At 35.1% G+C, this 16,841-nt stretch overlaps 2 protein-coding genes across 3 annotated transcripts in view; both read left to right on the top strand.

Annotated features, from left to right (window-relative positions):
- The first annotated feature begins 357 nt into the window (after nt 1-357).
- LOC310715784 (T-cell-specific surface glycoprotein CD28) lies at nt 358-4,744 on the top strand. Of its 2 annotated transcripts, none has more exons than XM_083522482.1 (5): nt 358-408; nt 551-769; nt 2,029-2,358; nt 2,504-2,628; nt 3,495-4,744. In XM_083522482.1, the coding sequence occupies exons 1-5, from the start codon at nt 390-392 to the stop codon at nt 3,600-3,602; spliced, it is 801 nt and encodes a 266-aa protein (XP_083378608.1). In that variant the 5' UTR covers nt 358-389; the 3' UTR covers nt 3,603-4,744. The 2 variants fall into 2 exon arrangements, with proteins under 2 accessions (XP_083378608.1, XP_083378609.1); XM_083522483.1 differs by having other exon boundaries at nt 382-413.
- A 1,499-nt stretch (nt 4,745-6,243) lies between these two features.
- cckbra (cholecystokinin B receptor a) overlaps nt 6,244-16,841 on the top strand; it is a 31,681-nt gene continuing 21,083 nt past the window's right edge. The window contains exons 1-2 of the mRNA XM_083522408.1: nt 6,244-6,813; nt 14,208-14,456. Coding sequence (XP_083378534.1) covers nt 6,678-6,813; nt 14,208-14,456 — 385 coding nt within the window. The 5' untranslated portion in view covers nt 6,244-6,677. The remainder of the gene's footprint in view (nt 6,814-14,207; nt 14,457-16,841) is intronic.

Genomic DNA, 16,841 nt, shown 5'->3' with positions numbered 1-16,841 from the left:
AGAGCTGTTGTATGACACACACTATGGATTATTTTTATTCTCTCTGCCTGCTTGTTAACAATTAGCTCAATTGTAATAAAAACAGTGATGTGGATAATTGATGTGTGTTGCTCTATATAGTTGTTATCAACCTGCACATTTACAGTCACAAAGTAACTCATCATTACACAACAACCATGATTTTTACAATTACCCCTTAGGATTTACCTTAGCAAGATTATGTGACTCAGCCACCTACTGAATGTACATGAGAACACCGTAAGGGTCTCTGCTTCACTTTTGAGAGAAATACCCTTTTGCAACAAAGAGAGGTGATGCGTCACATATATCATGCAAATTCATTAAGAGTGTGCAGAGAGAACGGAAACTTCCTGCACACTACATTGGGGATGTGCCTTCACTATCACAGTACGGTTTGTACATGCATTGTTTCACTTTACAGAAAGAACTGTAACCTTTCTCAGTGCACTAGGATATGAGATAACTTTACTCAGAGTAAGCTCAGAGTAAGCTCAGAGTAAGTCTATTAAAGTAAAGTGTGTTTGTTTAGGTTACTGTATAACAGAAGAATTCAGAATTTTTGCATCAGCCTTCAGGATTGTGCAGAGCAAAAGTGGTGGTTTAGGCAGTGGCACATTTGCTCGAGCGGAACAGGTGCATTGCATTTTCAACGTGAAACAGGAGATGAAGTCTTCCTGGCTATGTGTGACCCTCTTACCCCTTTTCCTCTTCAGCTGTGCCTTCTCTGAGAAACAGTGTCAATGTAGAGGTGAGTTTAGAAACAATTTAATACTAAATCGCAGGTGTATAAAGACTTGATTTAATGACTTATATAATGACTTTATTCTTTTTCATATGTAGAAATATACATTATATTATGCAAAATGGGCACCCAGATATAAACCAGCAATGTTTTATGTTCTGAAATGATATGTACAGATCAAAGATGAAATTTTACCTTCACTTTTTACCTCACCTGTTTTAGAGAAACAAAATGGCAGTCGGGGCACCACACTGTCATGATTATGCAATTGAGTTCATGTTCAAACCAACAAACAATGCCCTTTTCCTTTCTAGCCATTTAAAATAAAAACATGTGTAATATTGTTATAAAAGATGCATAGCGTGCTCTTTTTCTTGAGGTTGGTCGATGTTAAATGATTAATATGCAATAAAAGGACACTGCAAAGACACTTTACTGTAGGAAGATTTCTGATTATAAAAAAATGTACTTTTCTTCTAATTGTAAATGTATAAAGACTTTTCTGTTAAGGTTAACCTTAAGATCGTGATTTCAGTATGAACATCACAGAGAGTTTCCGTGAGCTGATGATTCAGGCTTTCCTCACATTCTTCTTGTGTGACACTATTTCTCCAACAGTCTACAGACTGTAAACACAATAGTGAAGAAGATGTATGAGAGAGAGAGAGAGAGAGAGAGAGAGAGAGAGAGAGAGAATGTTTTGGAACAACACTGGCATGTGGGAGGTATTGGCATATATTGGCATATAAAATAAAAGTTTTGTTTCTTTAGCAGTGTGTGTGTGTGTGTGTGTGTGTGTGTGTGTGTGTGTGTGTGTGTGTGTGTGTGTGTATGTGTGTGTATATATATATATATATATATATATATATATATATATATATATATATATATATATATATATATATATATATATAATAAACAAATATCAGACATCAAGTCAAATCTAGTTTCTGGAAAAATCAAGTCAGCAATATGTAAAACTGTTTTGTTCTACATAAGATACAAAAAGAAAAACCTTCAGTGACACAGGAAACCAGTGGTTTGTGATGTTACAGACCTATTTTTTTTATAACAATTTTACCCTTACAGCTGTGGTTTCACAAAAATATTGTACCATAAACCCTCATAACTACATATGCTTACTATAGAGAGTCTACTCATTGCCCTAAATTTGACATGCCTGTATTTACAGATGAAATGCATGCCCTTCAACTGGTAGATGACAACACCTCTTATGACTTTTTTTTCTCTCTCTTTTAATCCAGACAAGATCTCAGGTATTCAACATGTAGAAGTCCACCGAAATGTTTCTTTGCCCTGTCCCAGGTTTTCAGCAGTGGAAATGACATTCGAGTTGTTTAAGGGACAAGAAAAATTTGCCACTGTCACGTATGGGAATAGTTCACATATCAGCAGCTCAGAAAACCTTGGGCAGACAATAAACCACTCTGTATCTACTGACAACACCACCTATTTTGTCCTCTTCAATGTCACTATGAATGCTACGGCTTTGTACACGTGCACGGCTTCAATTCACTACCCCCCTCCATTCGTTAGCAGCGAGGAGGAGCCTCAGACCATCGTGATAGTTGGAAGTGTGTAGAAAAATTTCATTTTCTCTTTATAACATTATTATAATTAGATTACTTTGAAATCACTATCTATTATATAAAATGATATAAATACTATGAACATTGCAAATGGGGCTACCTGGGAGTAAAATGTACTTCCTGTTTGTAGGAAATATATGTGTGCAAAGCACCCATCCACTGGAGCCTTTTGCCAGTGATCTGCCCCTGTGGGTGGGGTTTGGGCTACTGACTGCATATGGCTTGATAGTCACCTGCACTGCAATATCGCTAAGGGTGAGTGTCAAATGATTTACATTACTGTACATTTAAAAGAAATAATGGCTCCCTTTTATTCTTCTATTAAATACCCACTATTTGTCAACACTGCAAATAACACAGCTAATAATAATAATAACAATAATAATTAATGATGGAGTAATTAGCAGTTTTATTTAAAATGTTTAATTTTATTTAAAGAAATTAATAATAATAATAATAAGGAGAAGAGAAATGGAATATTAATGATTGGATAATTCTTAGTAGTAATAGTAGGCTAATAATTTATATAGTATGGCATAATTACTACTAATACTACTGCTACTACTATTACTACTAGTATTAATAATAATAATAATAATAATAATAATAATAATAATAATAATAATAATTATAATAATAATAACATGAATTATATTAAATGTTATGGAAAATACACCACATTTCCCTAGGTGAAAATAAAATAACAATTTGCTGAAACAAACCTAGTCTGTAAATATTTATTACAAATATTAACAGAGTGCAGCGTTTTTGACAGCACCCATTTAAAAATGAAATTGTTCAGAGGTCTGGCCCTCAGTAAATTTTCCCCTTTACACTATATATATAGCATCTGCATTGAATGAATCGAGTAAGGGGTTGATTCCTGCTGCAAAATTGATGTTGAGGCATTTTCTGAAACCAGATAGATAAAACAATGAAACAAGATTGTGGGACATCTCATTAAACTCTCTTAGATTATTTAAAATAAAGAACAAGTATGATAGAGAACTAAAGCTGTCACTACAAAATGATTTCATTTTGATCAGTTTGAGATGAAAAAATTGCTCACTATACAAGTTTAAACGATTAAAGTCAATAGTAACAATACGGTTGTCTTGCAGTTTCGTCTAAAAAGAGAGGACATGAGCATACATGACTATATGAAGACGAACCCACGAAAGCGAAGGAGGAAACAAGGAATTCATCACCCGACGCACCTCAGTTGGTAACACGCCACGACCAATGGCAAGGCAGTCAGCAAAAATCCATCCAAAGGATCACCAGGCTAAATGCAAGACTCCTCTCAAAACAACTCCACCCACCCAGAATGGTACACTTTATTGTATGGCCACTGCTCTAATCCAGTTGTTAGGGGAGTTTCTTCAGAGCAACACGAACATTAAACTATGCAGCATAGGGAAATGCTGCACTAAAAAAAACTTTGAATTCAAAAAACCACACACATACTTGTGCAGAAACTGTAGCAAAGCTAAAGGCTAAAAATTGTATGTTGTTTTCTTGTGTGTCTTGTTGTATTGCTTCAGTTGTTGTGTTTTTGTTAAAAATGTACTTCCTTGTAAAATGCAACTTCTAGCCTGTCAATCAAAAAATCATTATACTGTATACTAATACTTATTAAAGATGCGTTATTAGCACTTACATATTAAAAATACTATAGTCACATGTGGCTTTCTATACTAGAATTAGTGGCACCCTTTCCAAAAATTAGGTTTTAAAGTCATTTACAGATTAAGATCATATTAAATAAAGTTGTTTGTGTACTGTATGTCCTTACAATCCACCTCTAATAATAAGGATGAATTTTTACATGCATGAGATTTAGTTTTATTTTATTTTAAAATACTATTTATTTTTTTAATGACTCTAACCCCTTTGTAGCAATTTTGAAACAAATATATTTTACTTTGAATATTAGTAGTGAAGCTTTCTAATATTGTACAAGGCAGTACAAATGGGTAATAAAAAAAAAAACAGTGAGAAAAACAGCATTAGCTTCAGTGTACCTTGGCACAGATTGTACAGGTCTCTGGAACTTAAATGGAATGAAGAACATAAATATGTTCCCTCAGAAAGCACACAATCCAAAAATCTACCAAAAGTGATCAGTTCCTCCTGTAGGTTTACTCTGAGTTTTCTAGATTCCTCTCCAATCAGAAAAGCATAGTTGCTCAGCGACCTCATGGATTTTATGCTGTAGGTGTGAAACCCCCCAGCTGCCCAGAGTGGTCTCAATTGAAAAGGACTCCATCCAGGGGTAGGACGTCGGGATGAACCAGGCAGATGTGAAGAGAAGAAAGGACAGGAACACTGGTCACTGGAACCTCAGGGACATGTTTACTCGACAGATAGATAGATAGATAAATAGATAGATAGATAGATAGATAGATAGATAGATAGATAGATAGATAGAGAGAGAGAGAGAGAGAGAGAGAGAGAGAGAGAGAGAGAGAGAGAGAGCGAGAGAGAAATAGAGAAATAGAGAAATAGAGAAATAGAAAGAAAGATTCTTAAGCTTTCCCATTGTTTAAATGTTTAAGGGCATTATACAGTGTGATCAGGGTGTAAGAGAGATCTAAGACCTAAAGAAGACCTACTGACAAAAGGCTAGTCAAAATAAATGTGTTTTCAGTCTAGACTTGAACAATGAGACTGTCTGAGTCCCGAACACTAATTGGAAGGCTGTTCCATAACTGTTGGGCTTTATAAGAGAAAGATCTGCCCCCTACTGTAGTCTTCATTATTTTGAGTACCAACAAATAGCCTGCACCTTCTGATCTAAGTAGGTGTGGTGGATCATAATTTATCAAGAGTTCGCTCAAATACTGCGACACGAGACCATGCTTTATACGTCAGAATATATGTAATAAATTGTAATAAATGTGAGGTTTAATTGGGTGCCAGTGTGTACTGATTAAAACAGGGGTGATTCTGGTTCTGGGATCGACTCTTGCTGCTGCATTCTGGACTAACTGAAGCAAATTTATGCACTTACTAGAAAATCCTGCCAGTAAAGTGTTACAATAGTCTAATCTCAATCAAACAAAAGCTTTCAGATCCACCATGGCGCTAGCCACAATAAAGCAGGAAGAGCGTGAAATGGTTCTGCTTCCTGTACTTGTTTAAATAAATAAATGAATAAATATATAAAGTCTGTATACATCTGTACATTTTCATGAAAGTAATTCCATGCTCACTTTATGATGTTTTGTCACAGAATACATATTGGACTGAATACTACACCCATTTACCCCAAATCCACTTTCAGGGTCTGTTTTTTTTTCATCAAAAAAAAATCAAGAGTGTGCACCCTTTTGCAGGTTGACACACGTTCGTAGGCCGTCCTTTCTTTTTTTCCTCTTCATTCTCTTTTCCCGTTTTGCCCACTGGATGGAGACACAGACCTCTTATTTTATTTATTTATTTTTTAAACCTTCTTCTGTGAGAGTGGGATCTCCTGAGAATAGATTATTCCATAATCTCAGATGGTGCATTCCTTTGTAGTGTCGAGGTTCCCCCTACACACACACACACACACACACACACACACACGCGCGACATCCTCTCACCCACCCAAGAACCCACCAACCTACGCACGCACGTGTTTGCATTACTGTCAGTAATGCAAATGCGTGGACCTTCTAGTGACATCATTATTATCATATTATTCTTATAATTCATTCTGCATTTGAAGGTAATCCTGAGTTTCTTCTCATCTATCTCTTGGTCACCAACCACAAGATGAAACCTGTCAGACGTTATCTTGAGTCCCACCAAGATACACACACACACACACACACACACACACTCGCGCGCGCGCGCGCTCGCGCACTTCTGGCCCTCCCCAACAGCACACACACTGAGAGAACATCCTCTGTGCATCCTCCGTAGCGCTTTAAGCCTCTCAGCCACAGTGTTTTGCGCACAGACTCGGTGCGGAGAAGTTCAAGAATGTTACCACGGAGTCCATCATTCCTGCATCGGCTCTGCATTACTGCACATCTCTGCATTATTATTATTATTCTTATTATTATTAATAATTAATAATACAGTCTCCGCGCTTTTCGTTTTCTTTTCTTTTTTCCCTCTTTCTTTCTTCTTCTTTTTTTTTTTTTTTTTTTGGAAAAGTCAAGCGTATCTGAATAATTTACAGACAGAATTTTTTTTTGCTCAGTCCAAGCCAAGTGTAAGATTATAACCTTCTAGTTTGGATTTTTTTTGAATTATTAGTCATTTAATATCTTTTCATATAAACCAGCCTGGATTCGAATCTGGATTCGGTCAAAATGAATGAAAGTGGCACAGTGTGGGAGTGGGCGAGAGCTCCAGCAGGTTCTTCAATCAACCTGTCCAGCGTGGAAACCAACGGCACCTCTAGCAATGCGTCAGTATTAACCAAACTTCAAGCCACAAAATCTAAAGGTGAGCTTCAAACTGATCCCATTTTCATATGCTGTTTTATTTTATATATAGATATATGTTGATTCTTTATTCAGTACATTGCATGAGTACATGCCTAATGATCATCTGATAGATCTGATATTTGGGAAACTCTACAATGTGTCTACACTGAAGCAGGATGCTCATGTACAAAGCTCGATCCATCAATTAACCAGTGAACCATTGAGAAACCATTTCCCCCCCCTCTAAATGTGTGCATTCAAGCAAAACGTTGTTGGTTATTTCATGCCATGATCTTGGGCTTTTTATGCCTGGAAATTTTTGGCCGAATTTGAGAGACTATATTCTTGAATCAATGTGCATTTTAAAGGATAATAAGAAGAATACTATTGTGATTTGTGATTTTAACAGCCAGAAACCAGAAAGTATATTCTACAGTATATTGGTCAATCCATCCTGAGAACACGGTTTATTGGTTTCTATTATATATTCTTGCTGAAAACTGTCTTTACACAAAACCTTTATTCAATTCAATCTAAATAAACCCAAAATCTATATTGTTGCAATCATGTAATTACTGATTTTTTGAATTTTTTTAGTGTTTGCAATGCAGTGAAATCCATGGTCTTTAAGGAAAAACAGCACACCAGCATCTCTGTTTCTCTATGAATTTCTTATGTATACATATGGAACTGCCATAATTTAGTTTCTGCACAGCATTTCCTATCTTCATTAATTCAGATGTGTAGGCTGCTTGAAAAGAATGTATTTGCAATACAAATTTAAGAAAAAATGTAAATGATAACATGAAGCAGTCTGTTGCACATGCAATTCAAGGAGGACACCGGAATTTTCTGAAATATAATGTCCTTATTAACAACGACATAAAAACCCATGGCGAAAATGTTAAAACCTTTATTACAGTGTATTATTTTATTTTGTAAAAAATGTCATGCCTTTATATCAGTCTTGTATTCTTATAATAATGGTTTCATCCGGAACCCTCTCTGTTTTACTTAAACTGTATATACAATGTTATATAATTATAGAATATTCCAAGTTGAATTCTTTATGGAAGCTTATTTATAGCCCTTGAGTCTAGGAGTTTGAAAAAGCATGGCATGCCAAATTGCAATAAAATTATTGTCAGATCACAGTGAAGTCAATATGAATCTCAGCAATGTGTTAATGAATGTTCTATTGGTCATTTGGAATCTTTATACTGTAAGTGTGACAATGCCTTCGCATTGCAAGAGAAGATAAAGCTAATTAATACTAAATAGTAAGCATAAGGCCATGCAGGCAATATTACCAATTCACTCTTACAATTCCAGTATTATGTTTTTTCCTTTTTTAAAAAAAAAATCTTGAACAAAAAAGATCAAATGTTATACTCCCTAAGGTTTCTTTAACTGGTCTGTCTAGAGGAACCAGCTGTGTTTTCCTATGAGAGGATTACAATTAGAGACTCTTTAGGAAGCTAAGAAACTAACTATCCAAAGAACCATTGAAGCCTTTTTTGCCTCCCTATGTTTCATAATTACAACAATTTTGTCATCATCATTATCATCAGTTGTTGAATGAGTGCACACAGAGCTACTACAGCCAAAAATATACGCATGCTCTCCGTGCTGTGTGAATCGTTTTGCCGTTCTAGTGCTTGGCTGCCTTTGCATTACACTATCATTTCCAGTCCTTTCATTCAAATAGTGCTCGTTCATTGATATTTGTTGAGTCTACATGTTCCTTTCATTTTCAAATAAAACCAGTAAAACAACCACAATTCTTTATAAAAAAGAAAAAACTTTTGAGCTGCTGTAATGTACTTCCAAAATAAAGGGATCTTAGTGTAAGAGAAATATTAGGTTAGAGCCATCCAGGCATTGAATTGGAGCCCTGATTAAAACTATAAAACACACTCCATTCTCATTGCAACAGAGATGGGAGAATGTGTGAGAGAAAGAGAGAGAGAGAGAGAGAGAGAGAGAGAGAGAGAGAGAGTGAGAGAGTGAGAGAGAGCATATAAAACACTGATGCATGTCTGTGCTTTGCAATTATTAGGTATATAATGTCAGCCACACGTGCTAAAGTGCTGGGCTTCTGAACTGCATAAAACGGGAATGATGTATTACATACCCTGCTTCTGCCAACACCCTGTTGATAATGGAAAATTTGCCCGGTCTCACGAGCACAGTCACAGATGTGCAGCAAAATTGGTGTATAAATTCACAATGACGTTAGGGACACATAGTCAAATGAATAGGTCAAAAACATACAGAAAAACAAGGTGAAGAGTGAGACATCTGTTGCCCATGCAAAATGATGCATTGCAATGTTAATAGCCTTTGTTTGTATGCAAAGAAAGCTCAATTAACGTAAATCTAATTCAACCAAAGTATAATATAACTGATTAACAAAATGGGGATTTTGGTTTGTTTTTATACATCTATGAATGTCTATGAAAAATTTTTAAACCCCAAAACGAATCTTAATTCATAGCAATCGCTAATACATTTCATAATGACTGTTCTGTCTTTATCTCATCCTTTATTCCTTATTTGTTTCTTTCTAATCCCTTTTTTGTCTTTTGTAAATTCTTGTAATTTTATGGCCATGTTATATGAGAGGTACTGACAAATATGATTCGCACCATAGTACTTATCTAACTCCCTATATCAGGTAAAGTATTAGAATCTGAATCAGAATCTATTTTACTGGACAAATAAGATGGTGGTAAAAAGCTTTTCCAATAACACAGACTAAATTGAAACAAAGTAGGGAGATAGGTATAGAGGAAAAGACAAATAAAAGAATGAATACAGCAGATACTATAGAGTGTGTGCAATCTGCATTATACAGATGAGTCGTATTTACAGAACAGACAAATAGAACAGACTGTTCTAGATCAACACATGTTCTGTTTTTGTTATGCAGTGAAGGCGTTTGTGTTTGAGATCAGAAGATGAATATGAAAATATAGATCTGAATTTGAGCTTTTTGTTCTCTGGTGTTTAAACTGAGATTCTAAATAACTAAAGAACAATGATCATACATAATGAAATATATGTGACTGACAGGTGTTGACCAGATGTGCCGTTCAAAACAAGTAATAGCTTGGAAGTTCTAGTCTTGATTTAAGCCCTGAGTTTCACATATGAAGACAAGCACATAAAAACCAGAGAGTTGTCTATGTCTAATTTAAGCCACATTGAATCTGACATTGAATAGGCCAGCCAAGGAAAACAGTAGCTGACAACACAAACTGGCTGTGAAGAAACCCCCGAAACAACAGTAAAAAACCTACAAACAACAAACAGGCAGGGGTGAAAGCATCACAATCTACTGTTTGGAAAATATTTTAAGAGTAGAAATATAGAGGACATAGCACAAGATGCAAACCACTCATCAGCAGTAAGACTTGTAAGAATTATACTGGTTAAACCAACCAACAGATCTTATCCCAACTGAGCATGCATTTCACTGAATAGAGAATCCTTTTCAACAAAATTAACTGAAAGCAGCTGCTTAACAACTACAAATATAATAAAAAAGAATGCAACAGTCTGGTGATTTTAGTGGACCACTGTTTTGATGCAATTACTGTTACCAAATGTTAACTGTTATTCACTATAGTTTAGATTAAGGCTGTTTAAGCTTAGAATTATTATATTTCACACCAAATATGTGTTTAAATTGTTTAACACATCCAGATATAATAGACAGATATAGATATATAGATAAATATAAGGGAAAAAAAACAAGCTTAAATTCAGATTTTCTCATTCATTTCGAGATCTTTAGCTATTGTGTGGAGCTTGGCCTTGCCAGACCAATACTTTCTGAGAGCACTTGTTTTCATGAATTATATACATTCTTAATTTGAATAATAATACATTTTTTTTGCCTTCTTTCATGGTTTTCTTACAGACAGTAAATAATGAAAGCAATGAAAATTTGCATTTTAAATCGTATTTTACATCAAGATATAAAAAATGTCAAAATTTGGAAATGCAGCACTTCTCACCACACTAGGAATTGGCATGGTTAGCTTGATTAATAGGGCATGTTCCATCCTTAATGGCAAAGCTTAGCCCTACTGACTGGCATTAATTAAACAAAACTTAAAACTGCCCAAGCCGATCTGGATCCTAGGTAAACACCCTTTGACTCAATCAGTGTTGTCAGTTCTTGCAACGGAGAAGACACAGAAGCTGTTTAAGACAGGTTATTAGTAAGAGACTGACAGAAAAGGCATTTAGTGTGCAGTTCTTGCCAGAGGTGGGAGTAAGTCACTAAATGCAAGTCTCAAGTCAAGTCCAAGTCTTAACATTGCAAGTCAAAGTCAAGTCAAGTCATTCTGTTGTAAGGGTCAAGTCAAGTCAAGTCAAGTCAAGTCAAGTCAAGTCAAGTCAAGTCAAGTCAAGTCAAGTCATTCTCTTTGTCAAGTCAAGTCAAGTTGCAACTTAGTCATCAAGTCATACCATAATCGCACACAGATTTGTTTGACACATTTTTTAACTCAGGGACTTTTATTACTTATTTAGACACAGAGGGCTGATGATGGGTTACAAAAATAAATAAATTAACTTGTGTGTAATAAAATATTGTTAAGAAGCACTTTGAATGCTCTAAATTAAATAAAAATAAATACATTAATTAAATGAACAAGTAAACAAGAATTAATACAACTTTTCCCATCTTGTGCTAGCCCTACATATAGTTATTTTGCTGTGATGTCCCCTATGAAAGTGTAAACTAAACAAAAACATTCAACATTTCAATTTAATCCAATTAGGCCAACGTGAACACGCTTAAAAAAAAACTAAGAACATATATCTGGGAATTTCATATTATTGACATTTTTTTAGACAGGAGAATGTGCTGATGTTCCCTTCTCAGGAGGAGTCAGAACTACAGCTGTTAAACTGGATCATTTCTATCTATGAATACCCTGATGTATCTGTGTAAACATGGAGTGAACAGTCACATGCCCCCATCTCAACATATAGTAATAATAATAATACCTATGCGTGTAAAGTGTAGTCTGTCATCTCATCAGACACCAAACAATGGGTTGCATACTCAAAGTAGAATATCAATATCAGAAAAAAATAAAAATCTTACTGTACAAGTGAGGCAGTGTTTTTTAAAAGGTGATGAACCCAACATTGTTTGTTCTGTTAAGAGTTATTCACAAACTATTATGATCATGTTACTCTAGGGCTTTTCAATAATTTTCTAATATCTTTAATAATGTAAAAAAAAAAATTTAACTATCAGGTCATGCCCCAGTATTTATGGAGATATTTACCGTACATCAAACCATATTTATGTATTTGGCCATAACAACTGTAACCCTTGACCACTTCAATGTTAAACTGTGATGTTTGGTTAGTTTAAAATAATGCCAATGTGAAGGCAAATTACAGTGAATTGCATTTGCAAAAAATCAAACTGGACAATCGGTCATTTGTGAGCGATGGGGTCGCATTATCACTCCCCCATGGCTGAATACACGTTCAACTGGTGCATTAGATGCTGGAATTGCCATAAGCCTGGTAGTCACCTTAAATAAAGAGGGCAATGCATTCCTATTTATAGACCAAAACTGAAGAGCATTCTGTCCATCACAAATGTCAAGGTAGTGGTTAAGCTGGATAAGCGGACTAGAGCACGAATTGGTTTTCTGTTTTTTGCGGTAACCATGTTGTCTTGTCCGCGGAGGGATCTGCTGTTTTGGCAGGCGGCAAGCGGCTACCGGATAGCGTTTAGCGGTTTATGCATGCGGAAGAGTAGCTTGGGTTCGCCGACTTATTGGGAAATATATAATTCATTCTTAAATATATAAAAAAAATCACAATAATTGAAAAAAAATATATTTTCCACAAGTCATTTCAAGTAAATAGGCACAAGTCCGAGTCAAGTCTAAAGTCACAAGGAGCAAGTCTAAAGTCAAGTCGAGTCTTTTCAGAGATCTAGTCAAGTAAGTCTCAAGTCCAGAAAATTGTGACTCGAGTCTGACTCGAGTCAATTCATATGACTCGAGTCTCCCACCTGGTTCTTGCAGTCTTAAAAAATCACTAAAATACTGTACATGAACATTGGGTTTATCTCCGCTGCAGTCACACGCTAAAGAAAGAGCAAACTGGGTGTCGGAGTTGCTCAGTTACAAAACTGGAGGTACGATGCATAAAGTAATTTATAGTTCATGGACCTGAATAAACAATGTGGCATCTGATAAGTTTAGGAAACCCTAAAGGCTTTCTGTAAAATAAATTTTATAATTCATTGCTAAAGGCAAAATCAGGATTTTAAACAGGCTTTGATATCCCTAAAATGAAAATAGGTTGTACAAGATAAAGAATCAGCGGTGAATTCTCAGAATACAGCATGGTCTACAATCATTTCAGCCAAGAACTACAACACATAGCCATCACAGATTCTCTCACGTTCACGTTCACCAGATTGCACTCAACTCAATCACACTCACACAATATAAGCACTATATATTTCATCACATGTACATTTACACAGGAAATGTTATAAATGTTATTACACAGATTACAGTGACTATGTTCAATGTGAGCAGCATCCAAAATGTGAATTTTAAATGGTATATAAACCACTAGCACTAGTGGAAGATATAAAATGTAGACTAAAGATTTTTCTCCGCTTTGCTGTCAAATGTAATACTATGTATCATAAAAGCAAAAGAAAGTTTCAGTTTAATCTCAGATTAAGCCACTTAGCTCAACCAATATTATGTGACATTTAAAAAAATAGCACTTGCTTTAACGCATCTAATTATTTAGCATTTTATTTTTGTTCATTAAGCAGTGAAAACTTTCGCCCATATTTAAAATGACCTTCAACTGTCCTGGTAGCATTTAATTTGAAGTTGCATCTGGTCCCTGAATAATGATGTGTTCAGTTTCAGTAATAAATCTCTGTATGTGTGCATAACTCAAATCAAATACAGCTCAGTATAATTTGTGAAAATGAAACTCCTGAGAACAATTGCAAAAGCTGATTACTTCAGTCATTGCCCAGATGTAATCAGAGCGGATATTTTTTTCCCATCACTATCTACATGATTGCTCCTGGGTGCCACATCTGTGATAAAGATGATCCATATTCTCCAAATCACCAAGGCACCATGAAGTGTAGCACAGTGAAGGTGGGGTTGGGTGTTTGGATGCAGTGGCCCAGTAGTTCTTTTATTACAAGTGACTAATGTACTCTGACACCAGCTTAGGTTATTTTGACAAAGGCAATTGGCTTTTTGATTAGAACTCAAATGAAAATCCCACTGACGTCCTAACATCCCTGACTAAGCTTAATTTTGATCTAGTGTTTAAAAGATCAGATTATGTCAGTCATGATGTGACTCTTTCTTCTTTGCTTCCTTCCCTCAGAAATGTACTCTCTGCGGATCCTCCTCTACTCTCTGATCTTCCTCCTGAGTGTGTTTGGCAACCTGCTGATCATCGTGGTGCTGGTGGTGAACAAGCGTATGCGCACCGTCACAAACTCCTTCCTACTCTCGTTAGCCGTCAGTGATCTCATGATGGCCGTCTTCTGCATGCCATTTACCCTCATCCCTAATTTGCTGGAGGACTTTATTTTTGGAGCCGCCATGTGCAAGACCGTTACCTATTTCATGGGTGAGGCTCTTTCCATTTCACCTTCCACTACCTACCGCTTTTCACCGATTTATAGAGGATTTGAGAGGATTTTAATATTATATGTTTGAATTTCTTGTAGCATAAATAGGGTTGTGCTATATTAATTTTAAATAAATTTGAACTCCAAATAACATTTAATTGGAAAACATTTTTACAAACATTACAGTTGAACCACAAACTACACATTACAGAATTAGATTAAAGTAGATTAGTTAATATAACACACGATTCTTAATTTTTTTTTTTTTTTAACACTACTACTAGTCCAAAGCTGAAGTTTAAAGTTAAAAAAAGGCACAAACTTATCTCTACTTTAACCTTTAAAATGTTTATACAAAGTTGTGTATTTTTACCTAATGTGTAATCTTGTTTTGACTTAAAGTAGACAAAGTAACGTAATGAGAATTACTTTCTAGGGAATGTAGAGAAATCCCAAGTAATGAAAGGCAAAGATACATATGAGGGTTGCCAGTTCAATAAAGTTTCTCAAGATTGTTGTCAGTTCAAACATCTGAACTGCGTAGCTTCTGCAGAGACGATTTTTACTATCTTTGATTACTGTATATCCATACTGCCATTTTAAGTCACTCTGGTCTGCCAAATAAATGCAGTAAGTATAAATTTGGAATCTTTTTCTTTTTATGAGAAGAGAATTTCAGATTCGAACTACAACAAAAAAAAAAAATTGATTTCTGAAGCAACAAATGACAAATGAAAGCTTACTAAGCAAGAAAGAAGAGGAAGAGGAGCATAGAGTGATCAGAGGAAAGCAAAAGTCAAATAATGTACAAATATTGAGGGATTTATAAATAAAAAATGAGATTTTGGAGTATGGTCTTGGGATCAGGTGTGGGTAAGAATCCAGACTTTGAAAACTCGATAGTTTGGAGCTTGTGGTGTGAATTTGAATTGCTTTCTGTAAGTATACATTTAATAGCACCCCAACATTATGTTGTTATAAACGTGAATTCTCCTAGAAGCTTGGATAAATGATTATGTAGTAGAATATGAAAGTAAGTTCAAATATTATCAACATTACAAAAAAGTATGACAGTATGACCACTGTTTATACAAAATAGACTTTCCTCTGATATTGCTAATATCTTATATATTAAAAGCAGAGGTGGGAAGAAACAAAGTACAAATACTTCATTACTGTACTTGAGTAGATTTTTCTGGTATCAGTACTTTACAACTTTTTTTTACTTTCACTCATTACGTTTTTACACGAATATCTGTACTTTCTAAGATATACCTTTATTCATCCCACAGTGGGAAAATTTCTAAACTTCTGAAATTTCTACTTCTTACATTTTCAAAACAGGCTTTTTACTTAAGTTTTAATCAATTTGGTGAAATGTCAATAGTTCTTTCTTCTCATTGTGTGCCGTTTTCAGCCTATCAACCTATTTCCTGTCTTTGTGCGGCTTTTTAATATACACTGGTGTATCATTTTCTGGCTTTCACACCACAGATGTAGACTAGTGTACAAAGTTACAATAAGCAGGGCAGAAGGCAACATGAAGTTTGGGGTTAACGTGGATGAGACAGAGGAAGTCAGTGATGTAAACATGACTGAGAACAGACACATTCCTGATCATCATCATCTTTTCTCTGCTTGTGTTCTATATGGTGGTTGTTTAGCCTAGATGCATTCATTAGGTAACAAAATTTGCAATTCGTTTTGTATTAATATATTAATTAGGGCTGTCAGAATTAACGCGTTAATAACATGTTAAGGCAAAATCATTTTAACGGTACTAATTTAATAATGCGTGATTAATGCAGCACTCATTTCTGTCTGACCATTTTTATTAAAGATATAAGTAAATATAAAAGTGGCGAAAACCTTCAGCGCAACGTGTTTATTTACGACGTCCTTTCTTTCAGATATTAACAAATAAAAAACTATTTAAAATTATTTTTAATCTGTAAACATTTGTTTTACTGATGCGGCAAGTCTTAATTCAGCACCAAAATCTGCCCTGATTCACACAATTAACCCTCTGGGGGTCGACAAACACGGCGGCACGTTGTGAGCAGTTTTTTCTCATAACGCAGAAACGAACCTAAATTACTCTGACTCTTTTTATCGTACAGATAAGAGCTATACATCATTCAAATCTGTAAAGGGTCTACTTTTATTTGTATACACTCTTTATAACAAGAAAAAATGCTGTGCTTTTTTTAAATAGATAAAAGAGAAAGGGTGCGCTCTCTGCCACCTCTCTTCACAAACACACAAATAAAACAACTTGAATCTCAGTGAATTCTTGACTCACAAACATAATACTTTTAAATAAACCCAAATAACAATGAAAACAAATATTCTCTGATTATGTAATCTGTATGCAAGTTAGAAGA

This window comes from Silurus aristotelis, assembly GCF_946808225.1.
Source record: "Silurus aristotelis genome assembly, chromosome: 20".
Lineage (NCBI taxonomy): Eukaryota > Metazoa > Chordata > Actinopteri > Siluriformes > Siluridae > Silurus > Silurus aristotelis.
The sequence above is the reverse complement of the archived record's forward strand: the minus strand, read 5'-3'. Positions and strand labels throughout refer to the sequence as shown.